This window comes from Botrytis byssoidea, assembly GCF_014898295.1.
Source record: "Botrytis byssoidea strain MUCL 94 chromosome Unknown BBYS_044, whole genome shotgun sequence".
Classification (NCBI taxonomy): domain Eukaryota; kingdom Fungi; phylum Ascomycota; class Leotiomycetes; order Helotiales; family Sclerotiniaceae; genus Botrytis; species Botrytis byssoidea.
Genome location: NW_024065885.1, coordinates 2,008 through 25,432, shown reverse-complemented (window position 1 = coordinate 25,432; position 23,425 = coordinate 2,008). Strand labels below are relative to the sequence as shown.

At 43.5% G+C, this 23,425-nt stretch overlaps 8 protein-coding genes across 8 annotated transcripts; 3 read left to right on the top strand and 5 right to left on the bottom strand.

Annotated features, from left to right (window-relative positions):
* Positions 1-471: 471 nt before the first annotated feature.
* EAE97_011891 (uncharacterized protein) lies at positions 472-1,883 on the top strand (the record flags this gene model as incomplete). Its single annotated transcript, XM_038882405.1, has 3 exons — positions 472-985; positions 1,047-1,180; positions 1,251-1,883. The coding sequence occupies 3 exons, from the start codon at positions 472-474 to the stop codon at positions 1,881-1,883; spliced, it is 1,281 nt and encodes a 426-aa protein (XP_038726705.1).
* An 886-nt stretch (positions 1,884-2,769) lies between these two features.
* Positions 2,770-5,816, top strand: EAE97_011890 (uncharacterized protein; the record flags this gene model as incomplete). The annotated part of the gene is made up of 5 exons (XM_038882404.1): positions 2,770-3,311; positions 3,362-3,516; positions 3,567-3,622; positions 3,670-3,771; positions 3,822-5,816. The coding sequence occupies 5 exons, from the start codon at positions 2,770-2,772 to the stop codon at positions 5,814-5,816; spliced, it is 2,850 nt and encodes a 949-aa protein (XP_038726704.1).
* A 934-nt stretch (positions 5,817-6,750) lies between these two features.
* EAE97_011889 (uncharacterized protein) lies at positions 6,751-10,391 on the bottom strand. Its single transcript, XM_038882403.1, has 4 exons — positions 9,456-10,391; positions 8,841-9,405; positions 8,609-8,794; positions 6,751-8,557 (listed from the first exon to the last, which is right to left on the bottom strand). The coding sequence occupies exons 1-4, from the start codon at positions 9,656-9,658 to the stop codon at positions 6,884-6,886; spliced, it is 2,628 nt and encodes an 875-aa protein (XP_038726703.1). The 5' UTR covers positions 9,659-10,391; the 3' UTR covers positions 6,751-6,883.
* Positions 10,392-11,474: 1,083 nt separating this feature from the next.
* Positions 11,475-12,515, bottom strand: EAE97_011888 (uncharacterized protein; the record flags this gene model as incomplete). Its single annotated transcript, XM_038882402.1, has 1 exon — positions 11,475-12,515. The coding sequence occupies one exon, from the start codon at positions 12,513-12,515 to the stop codon at positions 11,475-11,477; it is 1,041 nt and encodes a 346-aa protein (XP_038726702.1).
* A 923-nt stretch (positions 12,516-13,438) lies between these two features.
* Positions 13,439-13,773, bottom strand: EAE97_011887 (uncharacterized protein; the record flags this gene model as incomplete). Its single annotated transcript, XM_038882401.1, has 3 exons — positions 13,439-13,506; positions 13,562-13,659; positions 13,715-13,773. The coding sequence occupies 3 exons, from the start codon at positions 13,771-13,773 to the stop codon at positions 13,439-13,441; spliced, it is 225 nt and encodes a 74-aa protein (XP_038726701.1).
* A 902-nt stretch (positions 13,774-14,675) lies between these two features.
* Positions 14,676-17,041, bottom strand: EAE97_011886 (uncharacterized protein). Its single transcript, XM_038882400.1, has 4 exons — positions 16,864-17,041; positions 16,439-16,740; positions 15,786-16,381; positions 14,676-15,732 (listed from the first exon to the last, which is right to left on the bottom strand). The coding sequence occupies exons 1-4, from the start codon at positions 16,996-16,998 to the stop codon at positions 14,813-14,815; spliced, it is 1,953 nt and encodes a 650-aa protein (XP_038726700.1). The 5' UTR covers positions 16,999-17,041; the 3' UTR covers positions 14,676-14,812.
* Positions 17,042-18,376: 1,335 nt separating this feature from the next.
* Positions 18,377-19,012, top strand: EAE97_011885 (uncharacterized protein; the record flags this gene model as incomplete). The annotated part of the gene is made up of 3 exons (XM_038882399.1): positions 18,377-18,452; positions 18,512-18,875; positions 18,937-19,012. The coding sequence occupies 3 exons, from the start codon at positions 18,377-18,379 to the stop codon at positions 19,010-19,012; spliced, it is 516 nt and encodes a 171-aa protein (XP_038726699.1).
* Positions 19,013-20,123: 1,111 nt separating this feature from the next.
* Positions 20,124-23,018, bottom strand: EAE97_011884 (uncharacterized protein; the record flags this gene model as incomplete). Its single annotated transcript, XM_038882398.1, has 1 exon — positions 20,124-23,018. The coding sequence occupies one exon, from the start codon at positions 23,016-23,018 to the stop codon at positions 20,124-20,126; it is 2,895 nt and encodes a 964-aa protein (XP_038726698.1).
* Positions 23,019-23,425: the final 407 nt, after the last annotated feature.

The following is a 23,425-nucleotide window of genomic DNA, read 5'->3' as shown; positions in this document are numbered from 1 at the left end:
GCGATATAAGAGTCGTAGTTCCCCTTCGTATCTCAGGAGGACTTGTCAAACAATTGCTTTGTTTGCTTTGTTCGGAAACTTTTGTGATTGTTGATTGTTCGTGGATTAATGTGCGATATCTAGTACGACGACGCAACGCTTCGAGAAGAATCCTGTACACGGTAGACTTTGGGTCAATTAAGAATATAGTCAAGCGGAAGCTTCTTTGTTCATTCACTCCTGAGATAGTTGAACGATCGGATGATCAGTATACCCCAGAAACTCCGACTTTTAAATTCACTGTGGAGACGGCGATCTACGGCTTAATCGACGTAGTCTTGTATTCCTAACCCTCACCCCCCGAACACAACACCGTCTTTTACATCGCCAAACTTGCTCCTTTATAACAGCGACACCACTTCTAAGCTTCTACTCTCACATCCAATTGAACAGTTGTTTCCCAGTTGTTTCCCAGTAAAGCAACTCTACAACATGATGCCAATCAAGGTGTTATCGACAGTGCTCTTTGGCTCGCTAGCAGGCCTTGCTGCAGCTCAATCTCCCGGTCAATCTTACACTGGAGTAGCTGGAAACAGCACCATCGCGGGTTCCTCCCTCGGTCCCGACGCCAATGGCAAATACGAGCTCTCTGCTCCAGGTATCCGTGCAAACTTCATCGCCTACGGTGCATCCATCTCCAATCTCTTCATCAACGATACCTCTGGTATCGAGCGTGATATTGTCGGAGGTTTCGATAACGCAAGCTATTATGGAGTAGACAGACAACATCCTCATTTTGGTGGTGTACCGGGAAGATACGCAAATCGTATCAAGAATTCGAGTTTTGTTATTGATGGAGAGACGTACAACGTGTTGCCGAATGAAAATCCGACAGCGGATAACCCGGCGGGAGTTGATACGTTGCATGGTGGTCCAGATGGTTGGGATTGGAGAAATTGGACTGTGGTTGCTCACACCACGAGTTCGATTACCTTCAGTTTGACTGGTGGGTTTCCTCTAATTTTGGATTTCTGATTTGTATGGTTTGCTAATTTTGAGATCCATAGATCCTGATGGAGAACAAGGATTTCCAGGAGAGGTTGTCAGTTATGTCACTTACACTTTGACTAACATGACCTGGTCATTCAAGATGATTGCTATTGCTACCACGAAGAAAACTCCTATCATGTTGAGTTCGCACGTATGTTTTTTATTCCTTTCCCAAACGATTTTGTTGTTTTCTTTGACACGAGTCCCTAACATATCAACAGACATACTGGAACCTTGATGGTTTCGCCAACAATGAGACCGCTACTGCTCTCAACCACTCTCTTTATCTGCCATACGGTGGACAACGAATTGGTACAGACAGTATCCTAATTCCAACTGGAGACATTATCGCGAACCAACCCCAATCACTCAACGATTTCTGGAGCACTCCAAAACAAATCGGCGCCAACTTTTCCAACCCAGATTTACTAGGAAATTGCGGTGCAAATTGCACCGGATATGACACAGCCTATATTACCAACCGTGATCCATCCACTCGTGCTGCATGGCACACATCTCCCGTCGCACGTCTCCGTTCCGCTTGGTCCGGTATCCAAGTCGACGTCTACAGCGACCAAGACGCTTTCCAGGTATACTCCTGCGGAGGACAAAACGGATCCATGGCTCTCAAAGAAACTCAAGGACTTTTCAACGTCTCAGATCGACCACGTACAATTCAGCAATATGGATGTGTAGTCATGGAAGTCGAGGACTGGATTGATGGAATCAACCAGCCTGAATGGGGTAGAAAACAGATCTGGGGTCCGGAAGATGGCCCATATGTTTTAGAGGCGAAGTATAAGTTTAGCTTGAACAGTACAGATGTTGGATTGTTGGGCGAGGGATCGGGTTAAGTTTGGTGATCATTTGTTTGCACGGGGTTGATCTTTGCGCTGGTGAATCTGATAATTGGGTTTCGGTGGGGGGTTATAGTAATTTAAAGTCTACCTAGTAGTTAATGAACAAACCCAATTTCAGAAGATCATTATAGTAGTAATTGAAGAAATGTTACTTCAGAGGTAGAAATAATATGTCACGGGGTAGAATAATGACACCTGCATTCTCGGTCGGGATGGCTCTCAATAAGTCCAATCAGATCACTTGTCGAGCACTAACCCTATTGAGGATAGCACTCCCCAATGAAGACCACAACTCAACTACAACTTTTCAAAACTCCTTTACACACGCACCTTAGACCTGAATTGATATAGCATTACGTCTCTATTACTTATTTGATTTGTGTTATTGTTTCATATACTGCGAGTGCGTATGTTGAGAAGAAATCAAATTCAGAATAAATAGTTTCCTCGATTGCTTGTTCTCGTTCAAATTAGGATGCAACATGAGAGCAAAGGGTAGGTAACCTATGGAGTGTTCTTCAATTAGTCTGGAAGTTTGAGTCCACCAATCAGATAATGCTGCTTGTGCTGATCGAACGAATATTCACCAAGAAGAATAGACACTGGTCGAATCATCCAATTCCGGTGAAATTTATTGTTCGGCAATCTTCTGTCTCATTATTGCAATCTCCTAATGCGGGTTTGGTTCACAATGCAAGGAAAAAAAATTCTTTCATCCATTTGCAGTTTCCGACCCTTCAGGTTCAGGACCTTTGTTCGCTGAATTCTCATTGCCTTGCCATAATGCATGGGAAATATCAATTAAATTATCGATGGCTTTGTAAGAACACCCAAGAGGGAAGATTGCGATTTCACTTTACTTCTAGATTTGCGCAAAGATATGGCTGCCGGTGCTTCCAATAGATTTAACCCAGGAGGCTTTAGGGGTGTAAGGAAACCTCCAACCGCTGAAGAGTGGGAGAAATTTTCCGATTTTGAAAAGGATCAGAAACGAGGGGAGGAATGGATGAACCGTGTTTATGGATGGGATATCAATGCGGACGCCGATACATTGCCCAAGTCTAGATGGATCCCGGACAAGGTTTTAGGGAAGGGTATTGTGGTCTTCAAGAAGGGGATTATCGAAAGGTCAGGTAATGTACATCAAGAGAGAATTGTTGTAAAACAAGCATCTAGTCCTGAAGCAAAAGCAAGGCTACAAAATGGTGCGTCCATTCTCGATCACGTACGAGGAGGTACTGGCTACGATGACGGTCATATAATCCGACCAACTAGAGCATATGAAGAAGACTTGGGTACTGGCGCGGATGATACCTTCGATCCCGCGTATGTTCACGAGTTTGCCCCGGAAACAGTAGGAAGGACATACACAACCTACTATGAACAAGGAAATCTCAATCAGTGGCTAGAGAACAATTTTGGGTAAGTCTTTTGAATTGGTAGTCCTTCCACTCTCTAATGAGTCTTCCTAGCGAACAATATCTTTCAGAGAATGATCTTTGGAGCGTTATGGGTTGTATGGCGAAGATCTGTATGAAACTAGAGCATGGTGATTCGTCAAGAGCAAGTTACGAAACCCGAGAACAATACAAGGCAGTGGTTCATCTCGATATAAGACCAGAAAGCAGTAAGCACTTCATAATCTTTTGAAGCAGTCACAGGCATTAAGTTATCTAGTATTTTGTACAATGGACAATGCCAAAACGGAGCACAGTAACGGCACACGATTTCTAGTGCGTACAAGCATTCATGTGAAGGAATGGCGCTGATTTGATTATAGCTTGGGAAATTTGAAAAGGCAGCAGTAGTCCCCAGCGATCCTATGGACAAATTATGGATGTTTCGTGTCCGAGGACGTGCTGATCCAAAGTGGGCAACTCCGGTTTGTAATTATCACCTGATAACAAGATCCTGCGCTTACATTTCTATTAGGAGCAAAAATATCCCGGCATGGAGAGACGTAGCATTGGTACACCTTGTAATATTTTTGGAATAGGTGCGCTGCTATATTACATGATAACAGGAAGAGAACTCGGAAACAGTGCTTGGAATATCGGCATCTCAGACTCGCCCACTGATCAAGGACTGAAGCTTTATTTTGGTGCAGACCTGCTGACAGAGCCTATCGCAACACAACAGGAGTATTCGAAAACGCTGGTTCGAACGATTCTACAATGCCTCTCATATCATCCCAAGGATCGAATTGATGCAAAAGAACTCCTAGCATTGAGTGAAAGGGCATTAAACCTCGTTGACAGACAACGTATGCCAGGAGAAGTGCGATATAACCCCGGCGATCCCGCCGTAATTCTTGAACCACAGGAAGAATTGCAACCTAATGATTACACTCCCTCAGACCTGAGCCTCAAGGTATACATGCCACCCGCAGATCAGCCTGAGACTTTACGAGCCAGAGCAGATAAATGGCTTAAACGTTTCTTCCTATTTCCCGACAGCACGAGGAGTCAACAAGCGAGAGAGAAACAACAATTAGAATATGAGAGACAAGTCGAGATACAGAGACAAGCAGAGGCCGCAGAAGTGGCCAGAAAGCAGGTACTGGCTGATATTGAGACTGCCGAAGCAGAGGAAATTCGTCTTCAAATTGAAGAGGAAGAAGAAGAAGACCGTAGAATAGCCAAACAACGTGCAGATAAGAGAGCTAAAATGGCTGCGGAAATAGCACGAAAGAGGGCAGCCGCTGGTGGTGAATTGGAGAAACAGACACTACTACCTCAACCTGCTCGTAAACGTGGTCGATCTCTTGAGATTGATGAAGAGAGAAGCCGTAAAAGAGCCCGTCCTGCATCTCCTGTCAGAGCCAATACCCCAGACACAGCTGCGGCCCAAGAAGTTGGTGTTCAGCCAGTGGATGTTGATAGCAACAAAGACAGGAACATTCCACCACCGGGAGATGCGGACAAACCTTCTGGAGCTTCAAAGCCTCCAGTGGGAGCTCAGCCTTACAAATTTGTTTTGGATCCAAACATAGATATTGAACAGGACCTGCGAATACGTGGTGATCCTTCTTTTCAAGTTGAATATGCTGGTGTAAACACCACCGTAGATAAACTTGACGATAACTCCGCTTTTTGGAAAGATCGGGCTTGGTGGAAGGGTACTCTTTTTGAGAAAGAGAATCTTCCGCCAGAGGGTAAAGCCTTCTATGATTTTATCCGTATTACACATGGGTTGATACCACAAGCATATTCAGGAGCAGCTGGAGGATTCGCATTGCGCAAGTTGAGGGAGAACGAGAATCAAGAGCGAGTTGAGAAAGAGAGAGAAGAAAGGAGAAAGGAGGAGGAGAAACAAGAGAGGCAAAGAAAAGAGAGACAAGAGGCCAGAGCCAAAGAGGAAGAGGAAATGAGTCAGAGTCAAGCCCGTTGGGACAAAATAATGAAGCGCAAGGATCCAGAGGAGCCAGATAATCAAAGAAAAGAACATAATAGGCAGGAATCGCGTCGCACTCGTAAATCTCGGAATCCCTTGAAAGGATTGAGCATCGATTCGCCGGAATATTGGAGAATCTACAATAAAATGAGTCCTGGAGGGTCTGTTTCTGATGATTCCGATGACTCTGTGCAAGAGGTACCCCCTCCACCAGCAAAAAACGTTCGCTTTCGCACTCCCCCTCGAGATTATCGTCTCATGATCCCATCACCAGAACCAAGATCACCCAAATCACCCAAATCACCCAAAGCACCAAAAGCACCAAAAACACCAAAAGATGAACCTGCTGCATGGTTCTGCCCATACTGCAATGAAAAGGCTAGTGGTTATCTGAAAAAAGGGTCATGTGCAAGCCATATAACAAGCAAACACAAAACGAAAACAGGAGGACCCAAAACCACCCCATTTGTTCCTAAAGTTCGTCGTAATCGAAAAGTTGTTTTCCCAGCAGGGTTTCTTAATGACACGGTTTGAATTTTGTATTCCGAGTTGAGAATTTTCGTTTGATTTATAGAGGTATCATACTTACTTAATCCAATAAAGTTTCTCCTTGTACAGTTTTGTAGATCTCTATTAATAGTGTTTTACTGTAATGATACACATGCTGACGTGTCGATGATACAACTCCTTCAACACAACCCTATTAGAACTTTCGAACTTCCAATCAATTTCATCATGATGCTCGCCGCTGTTTATTAGCATCAGTAATAAATCTAGACACATTTCTTCTCTCCAATCCATAAAACCCACTCATTACCCACCTCTCACAATAAATATCCACAAAACCATCAAGATTAATACACAACCCCCCCTCTTCAACTCACTTCGTAGTATCTACCTCCACATATCAATCTCCCTATCCTCCTATCCTCCTATCCTCCTCTACTTCCTCATCAATATACATCAACCAACCTATCTCTAGTTCTTTTCCCGCTCTAAATCTCGGTGCTCGATTCAAAACACATCGTAAACCCCGCCCCATCTGAGCCTACCACGTGTAGTCCACCCACGCCGAATATCCATCTCCCTACTCCTTGTCGTACATCCATACCACTTGCAGTTATCAAATTCATTCTCGGTACTCACTGGTGTTAAATTCTCGTTTTCTTAACACTGAATAAGCATACCTACCTCCTTTCCCAATGTTGATGAAAAGTTTCATGCCAGCCCTAGAAACTCATTCAATTATTATTCCAAATGGTGGCTCTACTAGTCATACAAGATCATTGAATGTTGTTGGACCCTTGACACAGGTATCGCCCCACAATGTCTTTTGTTTCGTTGTAGAATACATTGATACATCAATCCAGATGTTTAGGAGGAGAATAGACTGATACTCTCAACACATCTTGTGCTCGAATTTCCAAACATCATCGGTTTCTATTCATAAAGCTACTAGGGTGTAATATCAATTTCGATCCAATCTCACGCCTAAAAACGCAATCCAGTCTGATCTAGTAGTACCACAATACAGAAGATATACATACACCCACACATCCACGCACCCATGACCCCCTTTCTCATCAACTTTAATTAGGTACTCAATGAGGCATGCCCGTATTCTTAACACAAATTTGAAACAATTCATCAACAAACGTCAGCGGCTCAACATCTTCTGTAACTGCCGACGTAACTCCCCTATTTCCCTGCTTAGCCTCAAATCCTCTCCCTTTCCCATTATCCTTCTTATCCGAGCTAAGCTTCACATCTCTCTCAACCTCTGTACTGACCAAGATTCCCATGGATTGATACGAAGCCGCTCGTATTGGTTTTGGCCTATCACTAGAACCATTTTCATCTTTGGAGCGCCCGAGACTGACATCCCAGAGTGTTTTCAATCGTTCCATAGTAGGTCGTGATTGCAATTCCCTGCTGGGCCTGATTCTGGTAATAAGGTTTCCGAACGGATCATGTTCCTCCACTACTTCGACTTTGAATTCTTCGCCAGATCTGGCAGGTCTCCATTGTGATAGGAGTCTTTTATCTTGTGGCCTATCGCGACATGTTGCTGCAAATACCGGCGAGAACTCTCGATATATTGCACGCACAAAAAAAGAATGATCTAAAGAATTTTTGTAAACGCGTTGTTGCAATTTAAACAGGGTGAGTGGCGCGAACGCGCATTTCTTCCCTGGCGCACGGCGAGTATTAATAGGCACCATGAGTCGAAAGGCGATTAGAAATCCTACCCCAGGTCTATGGTTTGCGGAAGCTCCACGACAGGGAGCCTCGATCGGTTTAGATATGAGACATGCTTCACTGAAGATAGGATCTCCGATTTCGTATTTTAGCGATTGGAGCGTGGTAAGCAGTTGGTTGGAAAATGTCTTCTCCCTTGTAGGTAGCTCTTTTGCTTTGACTGCTTTGGCTAAGAACCTTTGACATTCCGTTACATTGAGAGTGTTCATCGCGGTCAAGAAGTCCATCTGCCATTGCTCTAGTGATTCAAAAGGCAAGGTCATAGTTGGGAGCTGACTTTTAGCATCTTTTCTGACAACAATATCAAACCCTCCTCGGACAGAAGCTCGAATTGCGAAGCATGCAAGATGACAACCTGGATCTAACATCTCATCCTGATTTGCAAATCTCCATAATTCCGACAGATGCTTGGTAAGATTTTCATCCTTAATCTTCATGGTGTTTGAAAGCAGCGATAGAACTTGTTCAATCTTCCCAAACCGATATCCCGCTGCCTGTAAAGCTTCTGCTTCACGTTGTTGAACTTTCTTGACAAGAAAGAGTAGTTGGCCAGTTCCTGCTCCTGCATCTTTTTCGACGTCTTTCCTCGGCCTCCTAATGGCGCGGCGACCACCCTTAATCTTATGCTGGATATCCCCAATTGTTTTTTCTACCAATTCACTTACTATAGCAACGCGAGATTTAATGATTGCTGAAAATGGAATTTTCTGCCCGGTACCAATGACATCGTCGTACAAAGGGCCTAGTTTTTCCATGGGTATACGAAGATCATTTGCAAGATCGGCGGCTGCAATACAGAAAAGCTCTCGAAACACAATAGAATAGTCCTTGATCAAGTCGCCATCGTCATCCACAAGACTAACTTCCTCTCTACCTCTAAGATTATGCTTTTCAATGTGAGCACTGATATTGAGGCGCATTGCCGGAATGATATCTTTAACACAGTGCCAATTCTTCGATGCTCTAAAAATCCATAGAAATATTGGATGCGAGGTGTTGAAGACCTCAGTTAATGACTAAAATTCATTAGCATCAGGAACACGAGAGTAAAGCATGAGTTCCCTTACGCCCTCAATGAAGGAACTGGTTATTTTTCGATTTGGCAGAATGCCTTGTGGACCAATCAATACATTTCCATGTTTATCGAATATGGCTGCAAACAAAGTGAGCTTTTGAGAACTGTTGATACTTTCTCGTTTTCGGGTAAAGAGCATTAATTTTAATGTCATGTTGGCAAGGGCAGCGACTATGGTCTTAATCAATCAGTATGGACCACAGAATCTGCGAAATCCAACGTACCAAAACTGTAGCGACAATAATAGCAAAATGCTCGGTCGGATTCGAAACCGGAGGGGTTGGGCGACTGTGAAGACGGTAATGCGTCCCAATAGATGATAACCAATGTAACCCGGATATGGCAAAAGCAAGTAAACAAGCGCAGATACCCTTCTTCGACCAGCATGTGGCCCAGGATGAGCGCCACAGGAAAAATAGGTAGATAGATCCTACACTGCCTGCAATACCTATGAATGCAGAAATGACGACCCATACAATATTATAAAAGCACGCATAGTTCGAAATGCTAGCTTGTCCAAGGTAATGCATACCGCATATTCCAAGCCCAGCTAAAGTCCCACCTAGACCAACACGGGGCAGATCTATCGTTTCGTGAGAGCCGACAGTCCAGAATGCGATGAAAAAAACTATAACGGGTAGGAAGAACGATTCAGAGGTGGAAGACTTATTGTATGAAATTTGTAAAGTAGGATCACCTCCACCGAGAATAACTCCCTCTTCGCCAATGAAATGCATACACCAAACAGCAACACCTCCCATTGCTATCGAAGCAAACACGAGAACCGTCCTAATGTCAACTTAATATAATAGCTTCCTAAGAGATTGGTAGATTCATACCAATTATAGCGACCCTTTCTTGTTGTCCTCAGATTGAGCAGCTCAAATGCAGTCCAGGCGCCCACCAGGCTGACCAAGAATGATAATAAGATATAGCCAGCGTCATACTTCTTGTCGATAACATGCCCTTGCAAGTCATGCCAGGCCTGAAGGGTACTATTAATGGGTGCCGTGGCGTTGGTCGAGTTGCTAGTGTTGACCATAAATGATATAGTGCACGGTACGTTCTTGAGTAAGAATTAGTGCTACGAAAGCACTTGTTCTGCGCAAATTGTTTAAGTGGTCGAATATCGAGATATGGCGATATTGCCGTCATTTGAATTATGACTTGCTCTGTATCGATCAAAATCCTCTCATCACAGAACGTGAGATGTCGTCCGAGACGGCGAACTATCTCGGAGGATATCAGTGTATTTGAGACTTTAATTAGAACCACGTCCAGGGCTGAATATGTGAAAGGGGTCGGCGAGTGGGTGAAGACTTGTAGGTGATCGTCAAGGGGAAATTTGGTTCGGAATATAAACCAGCAGTTAATTTTGGTTCCAAGTTCTGTTCAAGAGTGAGTATCGAGTCTGGTTCAAACCCTAAGATAACTCCAGCATATAGAAGGCACTCAGCGAGATAGTTCATAAGGATTTTAATGAGTAGTGTGGTGTTGTAGTAAGCCACAGATTTTCGATGAAGGTAGATGAGGCAGCCTTTATGTGAGCAATGTATGAGCAATTTATGATATCCAACGCTGGAATAGGTATTAAAAGCAGTAAGCAATAAGAAGTAATTATGCTATGTGTGAAGAGAGGCAGAAAGAATAGTTGTAGGTAATGCGAGATACATTTCCAAGGTGTTTGTATGGATTCGGCGAAGTGACATGAGGAGATGATAAATGAACTTTCACAATAGAGAAAGCCATTTGGCCTAGTTCCATTACTATAATAGGAAAGAGGACAAATACTAAACGTCCAACAAACTCATGTTTGCTATGCCAGTATGGAAAGAACGACGACGTAGATGCCAGAAAAGCACGGGTGGTCGGTCTCTGGTGAAGATCCGCAAGAGCGACCATGATTCTTACGCTCGAGACTTGAGATTGTTTTGAGTCTATCATTTCTTATTGCATTTAAGGATCAATGGTGCACTTGAACAATCTTGTAGATTCGTTGTAGAGTGATTGCATAGGGATTTGTTTGTTATTTCCGTGTGGTGGTGGTGTGATAGCCCATCTGGCTGCTTTAAGATCACTCCAGTCGCGATGTTAAAGCAGCAGCAACATGCTAATGCTCCACTATGGCTGCACGCGTTTTATAGCTATACTGCACTGCATATAGGTACATCACGATGCTAATGACAATCTCCATTCCCAACGACCCTTATTGGAAGCATGAGAATAACTAATAAGCGAGAAAGTTTCAATTGGCAGAGACAGTATTCCGAGATCCCAATTCCCCTACCTTTAACGTTCCTAGATTCAGACGGTGGACAGTCAGGTAGTAAGCATGCTACACGATTTATATTCTCAGATATGTTACTTCACTGGGTCCTGAAATCACGCACACTCTGCAAATTGATTGAGGGAATTCTGGGACTTGGTTGAGTTTTGTTGATCAGATATGGAAGGAGCTATTCGGACGCAAAGACAGATGAAGCTCTAATGAGGTTGCCAAACTACCCCGATCTGGATCAGACAATCCTCCATTTTTTATGTACATTGGCAAGCCAGAAGATTTCTCGTTCTCGAAGCCCTACGCATTCATAAAATCCTCCCACTTCCCGAAACATTAACCTTTCATTGGGACCAGCTGTATAGCTCCTGCAAGGTTCAAACTTTGCAACTGATATATAATCAAATGTAATTTTGAAGCCGGCAGGAACCAGTAAGTTGATGATACAATTATCCAAACTCTCGTTTTATATCAACTGAGAATGGTGCTTTTGCCCTATATTTACCTCCCTGATATAGCTATTCCTTCAAATCGTCACAAGTCTTCTCTCCATCATTCGAGTCAGCCTTCTCTCTCATTATTATAACTGCTCTCTCTTCACTCTCTTGACATCTCTGCCGACTTCAGGTTGAATAGCCTCATCGCATCCCCTTTTTTGACCATCGCCGGTCGTCCATCCCTTGTTTCGGAAAGGGTTTGTAAAAGGGGTAGAAGAAGCATCCCCACTTGCCAATCCATTGTTTCGGAAAGGATTTGTGAGAGCGGTAGGAGAACCAAAAACAAACTCTTGTGGAGCTTGGCAGTTGACACTCTGTGCGGCTGGATTGGGGTATTGTCTGCTATTGATAGTGTTTCTTGCAGGTCCATGAGAGTTCTGAATGCCAGGCAAGACATTACCAAGCAACTCATTTGAGTATCTCTGACCAGATCCTGCCAAACCCCTCAACTTCTCTTCAGCATCGTCTAGTCTTGATTCCGTCTCGCCTACAACTGCTCCTATTCTCAAAAGCTCGTCATTATGTTCATCTTGCAACCTCTTGAATTTCATCTCGTACTCTTTATGAGCATCACTCAACTTCTGGTCCATCTTAGCATTGATCTGATCTCCCACTGCTGGAAACATTTCCATCAATTGCGTCAGACCCATTCTCTTTGGTAGAATGATTTCATCCTTTGATGGCACAGATGTTGCTTTCTGCTTATCTAGCTCTCTCTTGACATCCTCAAGCTCATCTTGAAGTTGTGTAATGGCTACGGAATTGAGAATTCCTTGCGTCATTACCGGTAATCGAACTCGTGGTTTAACACTTTCAATAACCACGTCAATTTGTTCACCACTTCCATGGCCTGTAACTCCCATATCCATTTCGATGTCTGAATCTTCCAAAATTTTGGAGCCTCGTCCCTCAACTGGTTTCCAGTCATTAGATCCGGGGACACAACCGCCAACAGAAGCTTGCGACTCTGTCAAATGATCAAATGCACATTTGCTAGAAGGATCGACAGGAAGAGGATAATCTTTGCTCGAAGATTCACCACTAACTTGTTGATCGACCATTTCTCTCGCCTTCATTGACTGGATCGATGGGTTCGGACCTCTGTAAAGATTGTTTGGCTCCATTGTTCTTGCAAGTAGTGACTTGTGCGACACGATCTGCCACAGAGTATGCTGCTGGCTATGATGAGAAGGATATCCGACTGTGCAGTAAATGAACAAGTAGATACTTGCTTGACCGTGTTGTCCGATCCAATTTGCTGCACCGGTATATGTTTTTTTTGTATATGGTTTTGGAGGTTGGTGGTAATGAAAAAATTGTTTAAGCTAGAGGCGCAAAAATCATTACAACAACCTTTACCGAAATGAGGAAGAATTTCGATGTATTGAATGAGAATCATTCACTCATTTGTTGAAGAGTTTTTTCTTGGTTTTTTCCTCCTTTTTTTCTTCCAGACATCTCGATACTCTTATTTTCAAAAATAATATTGACATCGAGAAGGTGAATGTGTGAGGACGAAATACTCCAAATGAAATGTATACACATACGCTTTCCTCTCTTCTTTTCTAGATCTTGGTCTTTGATCTAGGACTTTCTGGATCGAAGAGAATATCTGAAAAGTTTAATCATAACAGCAATTCTCATACAAATGACACGAAATATTACAAGGGACCAGCGAAGTTAATAAGCACCTTCGCGCAGTGAATGTAAGTGGACGAAGTAGTACTTTTCGACTTCAACATGGATGGGAGACATGGAAAGGTTGGTTTGGGGATGTGAATGCATTGAAAAATTCTTCCACGTGAGAAAGATCACAGGTAAAAATCCCAAATCTAGAAGGGATCTTGAACCACATATTTCATCCAATACAAATTCCCATATCATGCCGCGCTCGTCGACGCAATCCCTCAGATCCGATTTTAGTTTTAGCCATTCCTAGCCTATCCATTGCACCAAGTCGAATTTTCGTGTCCAAACCCGAACCCAGATCCAACTCCAAATCCAAATCCAGATCCCAAACCCAAGCCCAAGCCCAAGAAAGTAAACCCTAACAAAACAAACTACAGAAAATAATCACTCTCTCCAATTTCTCCATGTTACTCTTCTTCTTGCAACCTATTCAGTCCATGTCAGTGTCTTCACAATGCCAGCTGGAAAAAGCGGAACTCACTATGTCCTGTACGTTCTTTTCTCAGTGCCCGGGCTTCATCATCGAGAGTGCTTTCGCTGTCTTCAGAAGAGGAAAATGAGAATTTGGAAGCAGAGGAGCTGGTTGGGTGTCAGTAATTTGACGTGCGTGAGGAGTGAGAAATGGAGCATTTACCTTGTAGTTCTGAATCGTGTTAAGAGGGTTAATTTAGGTGTTTTCCAAGTGACGGCCATTGTGCGATTAGGGATGTAGTTATATTCAGGGATGGATTTCTTTTCGCGGTATATTATAAAGAAGGAGTTTCAACGATAGCGAATGTGTGATAATAAGTCAGTAATGAGATTGACAATAAATTGAGTGCTTGAAAATAGGAAACTCAAAGATTGCTGCCAAATGCTGATACTCTCAGAGCTGCTCCCACTCCTTAAGGATAATCTCCTATATACCCTCCCAATTCTCTCCCATGCTAATTCCCCATCTGAGAATCCCATCGCCACACCCCATTCATTCGGTAATACAAACCCTCATCCAGACCCCATCTTCTCCAAAGTACCGAATCAATACGAATTAAGCCTACCCCAGACCCATTTCTCAATAACCCTTTCCCAATTCGGATAATAAGCGGTCATCCCAAGTCTCAACAGAGCCTGTTGGTTCCCCACACTTTTCCATTCTCGCAGTCATTTTCAGTAATTAGACAGGGAATCGATGCAGAATCTAGACTCTTACTTGAGTGCTTTCGTAAAGGGCCCGGATATTTTATTGCGATAGACCGGCATTAATCCTGCAGACCCTATGGTGAACCTCGAGGTTCTGAAATGGGTTGATAGTAGGCGAGGGGGCTTGTTTGTGCGTTAAATAAGCGCCTATATCCCTGGGAAGTGAGATTGAGTCATCGGATATAAAACTTGTCGTTTCCGGTTCCGCGAATAAGGCTTGGGGGAAGTCATTGGTGGGCGGAGAGTAACCTGGCTGTTGGGAGAAGGCTGAAGTGGTTTATGCCAGCAGCCAATGGATGGAGTATCTGTATATTTCAGATCTCTACATGATTCCACTGAATCAGCGCGATCGCTACTTCATCCACGTCGAAGAGCATTGCCCTAAGGAAATAGACGAAGCTCTGAAGAAATTTAATTGCTTTATTATTATTTTCTACTATATCGAAAATATAAGCGGTACATAAAGTCATAATGCGTAAAGTCATATCTATACTTTTATCTGACACGCCCCATTAGCATGCTTTTTGTTCCAAAATTTCCTTGCGTGCTGGTATCAATCTCTTGCATCCCAAACCAACTCCACATCACCCTTCTTTTCCCCCCTCAAAACCGCACATCCATCATTGCATTCAGCAACCGCACTCCTCAAATCCTTTCCCATGCCATTGGGTCCACTCGCGATGACCCTCGTTCTATATGCATTCCCCGCTCTCTCTTGCATGAAGCTAGTAACCACCTTTTTCAAATCAGGATGACAACATTTGCAGCCACCCAGATATGAAACCTTGAAACTTCCAGAACCCCCTTCCAAACTCAAGCTTGATATAGAGTTCACCATGGCTTTATCATCCGTCTCCATGACTGTCTTTTCATCATTGATAACAGCCTCTTCCGTTTTCCCTTCCAATTCTGGATCTTCCTCTTGTGTAACATAGATGTGAATATTAAGATTCATTCCCGCATCCCTTGCCCTCCGTTTTACCTCCTCTAATTCTTCTCTGATCCAGTCTAGACACGAACTCCGTCGCACAATCCAAACAAAATCAATGGCTCGTCCTTCGTGTATTTTTGCATCGCTAGCAGTAGCCGCCAAAACGAGAGGTAGTGTTAATGAAATGCCAGTTCCACCAGCTATAGCTAGAATGTTGGTCGGCTCTTCTGTTGGTTTCAATAATTGTTCTCCGTAGGGACCGCTGAGGATTACAGGAGTGGTGAGTTGACCACCTAAGGCTAGCTTTTTGAGATTTCCGGTTTCGCCTGAGCGGCAGCGAATAATGTATGTGTGATGATCTGAGGGCACTGATGCCACAGTTATGGGATGTGATTGCCAGATACTGAGAGCAGGGAAGCAGAGAAAGAAATGTTGTCCAAGAGCCCATGGGGCGTGTTTGTGGTCGAATTCCAAACGAACGACACCACCGTCCTTGTCGTCAAAGTACTGAAGAGTCGATTGAGCAGGGTGAAATCCGAGGCCTAAATTAGTTAACCAGTGAAACCAATTGTTAAAGATCAATTTAAGTGCTTACCTGCGTTATTACTGGCGTCAAAATATCCAACATGAATTAGCAAAGTTCTCAAGATCCTCACCCCTCGATCAATAAAGAATAATCCAAGAGAGGCGATCATCCAACATTTTAATTGTTGCCAATGGCCCCAACATGCACCAATATATAAACAAGCCACGACATAATGAGTCTTCCTGAAGAATTCGTATCCTGTCCATTGGATAACTCTTCGGATGCTGAAAACATACAGAAAGCAAACAAATGATAATGCAAAGCAACCCCAAATGATATATGGCTCCTTAATGAAAGCTTGCCATGTAGTTGGTTGCGGTTGGTATAAACGTGCTTCGATAAGTGTCCAACCGAACGTATGTACAGCGGATTGGATAAAAATTACACGTCCAATCCAGCGATGTAAGAAGTTGAACGATTGATAAGGAATTCCGGTCGCGAGACTTAGAGCTGATTCCCGAGTACTAAGGAGTACCGTAAATGGTGTTAATGCATACGCGAATGCGCCTAAACGGTCGGAGAAACCACCGAGGCCGGATCGGGTATTGAACAGAGTCGACTTTTTGACAGGAGTTATCCATCTTTTGTAGGTCTCTCCAACGAATCTGTCGAAAATTATTACTATTGTACAGAATTTGTCCTCAAAGGGGCGCAATACTTACGTAAAGATGAGTAAGTAACCTAGCATGATTGCTAGTATCAGAACCTGCAACCTGGTAACATGGCCAAAGAATTTGATAAAGCTTTCTGGAAGGAGATATCGTCGGAAAGTAGCCGTTGTTCCACGCCATGCACGATAGTACCAGGATGAATTGCCCGCGCTGCTTTGTGTCTCTGAGTCTCTAGCTTTGGTAGAAGCTTGCCCTGAAGGTTTTATGAAATGTAGAGTAGTGAGTATAACCAGAATGCCCCCTATTACTGCCCATAAGATAAAGGTGTAGAGCATAGATATATCGTGTGTGTGCTAGAGAATGTCAGTATCAAAACAATGGATATGGATCATATTACCAGAAGGAATGAAAGGTGGTATGTAGGAAGCCGCATATAATAGAGTTCTGAGAGCAGGACAACTGGCAAAATGACTTACATAGACAGAATCCAGATATTCACATGAACCAGCATCATTTGTACATGGCAATACACGAGCAACATATCCCCAATGCGGTTCCATGGTTGACGTATTATCCGCCATTTGGATATGGCGAGCTTCAATGGCCTCCATGATGTCTATTGGATAACGGTATTACAAACAAGAAGATAGATTGCCAGCAATGAAGTCGAATATCAAAAGTAAACGATCGAGCTCGAGAAATAGGAAACCTTCAACTATCAACCCATTGCCAAGACATCAGCCAATGGCAATGAGCAAGTTTGAGCTCACCACTACCAAACTGACTCAAATCACCAAATGCACATTATCAGTCCAGATGAAACTTTCATCGGAAACAATCCCCACAATATTCATCATGGGCTGCAACTACCAATGAAAAGAAATTTGAGAAGAGGACGGAGAGCTTGCCAAGAGATTAAACTCCACTATCATCTCTAGTAAATGTGACAAACTCGCGCAAACCTGCGCAACTACAACGGATGAAGATATGAAAAGGCCTTTGCTCAATATCTTCAAAAAGTATAATCCGTGCTGTCATATCTTTGACAAGCTGCACAGATCTTGAGAATGATTTAGATTCTAGATCTTCCCAGATCTAGAGCGCGACAGTAATAGTTCTGCAGACAATAACATGCGCGTCCAGTCCAGTTTCTTCATCGCGCTTGGCCATCGCGCGGGTTCTATGTTCCAGGATGCAATGAAGTGGCTTACAAACTTGAAGCGTCAAATCTAGATTCCTTAAAGAAGATTCAATGTCCTTGCTAATCATTTCGCTCTTATGCGTTCCTCCTTGACCTCATTGTTGAACGAGAAAACTCTGGAAAGCTGGAACAGGATGTTAGTCAAACGGTAAAAATGAATGTTTTGCGTTGTAGGCTTTTGATCGGCAAGTTTGAGCGCGTTTCAGGGGCCGTCCATTCTCGAGGCACCTGTAAAACGACTTACCTAAGCGCTAAAATTTAAACCTAGACCCCGACAACATCCTTATCATTATCCTTATCCTCGAGCTTCAAGGCTCATAAGGTTACATCTTAACCAACATCTTTGGACGATTACACAAATTTTTCCGAAAGCTTGTTATGACATATAGATAGATGGTATAAATCTAATGACTTCATCCATCAATATTCTCTTCTCTTATCACGTATGCCTACCTAGGTCTAATGAATGAAAATGAACACATCTTGGTGAATTAGGTCGTGACAATGGCCAGCGTTTGTTCACATCGCCACGCTGCGATTAACCCAACATCCAACATCACGAGCAACCACAATTAAGGTCTCGACCCAAATGGAATCGCGTCAGCCTTTTCTCAATGATGTTGGTGATATGTACATCTCTCACGCCGCTTCTCATAAAGATTTTTGACTCTTTAGTTGAAGCCTGGTGCTTGATTTCTATTCACGTTGCTGACACAAACACTGTATATTTTGATACCCAAAAGTTAAGGACTCTTACATACCTAGGTACTAATAGAATACCTAAAAATATGGGCTGCTGGTCAAGTAAGGTTGAGGAGGAATATGAGGGGAAAGAAATTGGTTCCATGATTTCCGGCGAGTCTGGTAAGTGACGAGTTCCTCCACTATTCCCCTGCGAAAGTGCACACTAATTCATTGTTCAGGTAGTGACTATAGTAACCAACGTGGACGATCCGACTCGCGCGACACAATTCACAGAGAGAAAGAACTTTGTCATAGCCGGAGCAGGAATTCTGAATCTGAAGAACGAAAACATCTCACAGCAGATTCGATACCACAGATGAAAGTAATGACTGAGGCAGACTATTTACGATATCGTGATACGGAGGAATTACGCGATCTGGAGAAGGATATAAGCGAGCTGGAAGGTGACAATGAGTATATGGAAAGGGAAATGAGAGATATTGAGAACGATCATGCGTATGAAGGAAGGTCTAGGGAAAGAGATGCAAATGGAGATTATGCAACGAGTCCAGATAGCAGGATGTTCCGAAGAGACGATGACAGGTGAGTGTTACTGAAATTTTGGTGGTATAGTTGCGTGTAAGAGATTGCTAACTGTTACTAGGTCTTACTATAGTAGTGACGTCAGCTCCCTGAGCTCTATGCTTTCTGTACTTCATGAATCGCCCGAGGAAAGCTAAGTTTTCATGCTCTCTTTTTTTGTTTTTAGGGGTGCGGAGAGGGTGCAATTCCAACTATCGAGTGTATAGATCACAGGATTGATCCCCGGATGCTGTGCAGTACATATGGTTAAATTGAAAAGATCTTAGTCGTTTAGTTCACGTATTAGAGGCGTTGGTTCATGGAATTGAGGGTCAAGGGGCCCGAACAAATTTCGCGAGGCAAATTGTTATATATCCAGGTACTCGAACATTTTTTCTTAGATATCACAACACTCCTGCTAGTTTTACTTTCGGTGGTGTTTGTTCAGCAGCATCCTACCTACAGGTTTTATGAGGCTTCTATCGTAACAGCTGCTTCGAAATCTTTCCAGGTAGATCATTTTAAGCAATCTCAGCCCGATAAGCAAGCATTTAGAACTACGTGAATCACTCCCATCCTCAAACGATAAGTCGTTAATCAAATCCTACAAAGCCACTATCTCATCAAGGTTCAGCGAGATACATGTCAATTGGCCAAGTGAAGGATAGATACAGTAACTGTCTCCAAATAGAAAGACCTCATCTTTGCTCTTCTGGTACTTCTTCCCCTGATTTCTGGAGCAATTGGCATGCCAGCTCTGATATTCCTTATTCCCCCCTTCTCAATTCCGCAATAGATATAAATGATTCCTGAAATATAAATTGATCAAATTTCATTATTGAAGCTTGTCATATCCATCAATCTCATTCATATAAAACGAAACCTTAAGTAAGTCTTCTAAATTTGACTCTCTAAGGTCCTTAATCGGGGGCTCCAGAGTCTAGTGAGGTTTCCGTAAACTATTTCATGCTATTAGGAAAAGTCTAAAAAGTCCAATCATTAGTTGACCCATACAACCCATATCCTCTCTCTATGCATGGTTCCGTAACTCAATGTAAAATGACACTACTTTGGTCTTTAAAATTCTCCCCCATCATAAAAGCATCGTCATTAATCACCAGTATCGCTGTATTACTAGCAAATAAACTCAGGAACCAATATATTCGATGAGAATATTTCTCTCTTTCATTATTAACGTATGTCTCATAGCACAATAATATTTACAACCCCCTTGAGGGACGAATAACACTACAGTGTGAAGTCACTACCTCAAGCTTTTCTTCTTCTTTTTATTGTGCCACTTCCGTTGCTGACAACGCCATCTCCATCCCCTGCTAGCTCGTCAGCTTCATCATCGTCATCATCATCATCAGGTGCAGCATGACTATTAGTGTGTCTAATACCCCAAGGTCCACCAAGAGCTTCTCTTTCTGCAGCTTCTTCGCTTCGCCTTTCTGCACTTCTCAATGCTCCAATATCCTTTTCGACATCCATGAACATAGCTCTTGTATCCTTCACCAATGAATTCTCATCAATTTCATAAACTGCTCCCCTCTCAGACTCTTTCCTTTTATTCTCAAATGCTTTACCAAATCCACGATCAGGATCGGGATTAAACATAATAGCATTGGCAAACATACGCATCAATTCTTTTTCAAATTGAGCATAATTTATTATGCCTTTTGGAGGAATGAGATCTTCAGCAATAGGCAGCCATGCACTTGATTGGCCTTGATCATCTGGTGTAGCCAGAGCTGCAGCTGCAGCCGCCGCAGCTTTATGTCCAGCCGTGATAGCCGTTCGAATAGATTTGAGATCTTGTGGACGGAGAATGAGATCTTTATACCCAGGAGCATCTCTCTCCTTAACGGGATTTGCAAACGTGCTCGCGTTCCGATGACCACTAATTGATTCCAAGGCAGATACACTAATCTTCGGGAATGCACGAGTCCATAAAACGAACAGGGGTGGACCACGGGGTTCCCTAAGTTCGGGACTATCAAGACGCTTTCGTTTCATTGCTTGACGAGGTGATTGTGGGATTTTGGGTTGTCGACTTGTACTATCATCAGTCGCTATATCGGCTACATCACCAACGCCACGGGGTGTTGCGACTTCTTGTTTGAAGTGAAGACCGGAACCTTCGTTGTCCAAGGAGAGTTCGTCAGCATGTGATTGTACCGACTGACTCCTTCTAAATGGGCCAATAGTGGGAGTTGAGGTTATACTGCCAGCTCGCTTGCGTAACGTGTTCGGTGTATTGGTGTTGCCCGGTCTGACAGGATCCTGCTTTGGCCGATGTTTCTTTTGTGGAGACTTTTCTACTGATTGAGGTAATACTTTAGGCTTTAATATAGGACTAAGAGCTTCGGCTTGTGGACGAGAAGGCTCCCTAGGTAATCGTGGAGTAGCACCGGATGGTCTTGGTGTCCATTTAGTGCCACTTCCAGTCATGAATGTCTGAGGTGCTTGAGACAACGGGGTATGAGGCTGCGATAGTTGCGGTCTTGGCTGCACTGAATTATTAATGGGTAGAGAAGGCCGTGGACTTTGATTTGCATTATATGGTGAATTATATTGCCTGTTCTCCGGAGCAACAAGTTCTGGCCGGGGAAATGGCGGTCGTCCATTAGGAGGTCCATTAAGTTGATATGGTAGCGGGTATGGTGGTGATTGGAAGGGAGGAATCCATTGTGGAGGAGGATGGCCAGTCGAGGAGAGAGGTCTTTGTGGAGGTGGAGGTGGGAATGAATGTGTGTATGGCATGTGAGGTGGAATTTGTGGCATAGACCCTGGAGGCAAAGAGACCGGAGGTAAAGGTCCTTGCTGAGCCATAGGTGATCCAGAATTCGCGCGATATTGCTGCCCAGCAACGTCCGCCAACGCGTCTAGTTGCGTGCCAGTAGTACTTGGAGGTCTACCCATTGTATGAGGGGGTGGTAAGAGAACGCCTTGTTGATATTGTGGGTTTAGTGGAGATGATGGTACAGAATGATGGGGCGGAGGTAAATGTGGACTTGGTAGGGAATTTCGATGGTTAGGGGGCGGGTACGAATGGGGAGGATATGAAGGGAACGGTGGGGGGTAGAACTGGGAGTGTGGAGATGGATGCGGCGATCCAGGTTGAGGGTTGTGGAACTGTGGAGGATTGGGACCCCCGGGGTGGAATGGTGGTTCCCATTGTAAAGGAGGAGGACCAAGTTGTGGCGAATGAGCTTGAGTTTGTAATGGAGATGGACCATGTGGACCATGACTGCCAGATCTTTGATGAGCTATTGGTGGTACCCCATGTTGCATACCATTTCGAGGCTGTTGTTCCGTGACATTTTTGGGGGGAGGAACGGGGGTGGAATTTTGAGTGTTTAAAACATCACTGATAGCCAAACCTTCTGGTCGACCTTCGGTTCTTGGAGATGGACCGGGAGATGGAGATGCTTTTGTTCTTGATTGCTCTCTTACATTTTGAGGTAATGATTGAGGAATAGCTATCTCAAATGACTTGATTTGTGGCAGCTGGGGCTCCAGAAGCCTAGGTTCTGTCGGCCGTGGATCCTGTAGTCTGCTATCCAAAGGTTTGGATTCCTTCGATATACCTTCCTCTGTAATAGGAACATTGCTAGTGGTACCATTCGGCTTCATGCCAGCATCCGCAATTTGTTTGTGCCCATTCTGTTCCGTGGCCGCCCGTTCTTCTCTCAATATTCTCTCATCCCAATCTCCTCTCTCAATTGCCGCAATATCTCGTTGAACAGCTCGGTAATTTTCCTCATCCTCCCTGATGGCCCGTACCATATAATCTTTGTACCGCTCATATAACCTCTCCACTAAAATTGGCAATTTTTCTCGATACGGTTGGGCATCCTTGATAGTTGGCAAATGTGGACTGGAGAGTTTTCGTTTTTTTGACGGCGACGGTCCAGTGTCTTCTTGCACATCTTGCTCTGCATCATTCTTCAATTCCTCTCGCAGAAGTCGTAAATATAAATCCCCCAGTAAATCAGCACTCAGTCTTCCAGCATCGTATGTTTCCCCATCCTTAACCAGGGAATTATTGGTCAAGAGTTGAGAAATTTGAGTAAATGAGTTTGGATCGGTGCCATATGCGACTAAAGATTGAAATAACAATAAACATTCAAGAGGCGTATAGGCTGTGGTAGTATTCATGCCACGGTATCCTCCTCGCCAGCTTTCGAGGGGATTTCCACGACTTTTGGGAGGGTGAAGAGGAGCCACGACGAAGAAGAGGAAAGTTAGGTGGATCAAATTCGCGATTAAATTGATAAAAGGTTGAGAGTATCAAGACAACCTTTTTCAAATAATTAATGATGCATTTAAAGCGATGTAATCGATGCGAAAACCTACTGAAGAATTAATTCTTAATCAAGAGTTAGAATTGATCGCGACTGATAGAAATTTTGGTCGTGGTTGATGGGGACAACAATTGATTGATTTATGATCAAATTTATGAGTATGAGGTTATTCATACCATTTCACATTCGCATGTTCTGTTCTGAACACAACAATACCTACTAGGTAGCTTTGTAGCCCAATTTTTTTTAGATGGAGTCACG

What these genes read in the sequence shown, in the direction of transcription:
- EAE97_011889 (XM_038882403.1), bottom strand. Translation starts at nt 9,658, where the DNA reads ATGGTCAACACTAGCAACTCGACCAACGCCACGGCACCCATTAATAGT. An exon ending in AGAAAGGGTCGCTATAATTG is followed by an intron (nt 9,406 to 9,455) that starts GTATGAATCTAC and finishes AGTTGACATTAG; the next exon opens with GACGGTTCTCGTGTTTGCTT. An exon ending in CCAGTTCCTTCATTGAGGGC is followed by an intron (nt 8,558 to 8,608) that starts GTAAGGGAACTC and finishes AATGAATTTTAG; the next exon opens with TCATTAACTGAGGTCTTCAA.
- EAE97_011886 (XM_038882400.1), bottom strand. Translation starts at nt 16,998, where the DNA reads ATGGAGGCCATTGAAGCTCGCCATATCCAAATGGCGGATAATACGTCA. An exon ending in AATATCTGGATTCTGTCTAT is followed by an intron (nt 16,741 to 16,863) that starts GTAAGTCATTTT and finishes GACATTCTCTAG; the next exon opens with CACACACACGATATATCTAT. An exon ending in TGACGCCAGTAATAACGCAG is followed by an intron (nt 15,733 to 15,785) that starts GTAAGCACTTAA and finishes TAACTAATTTAG; the next exon opens with GCCTCGGATTTCACCCTGCT.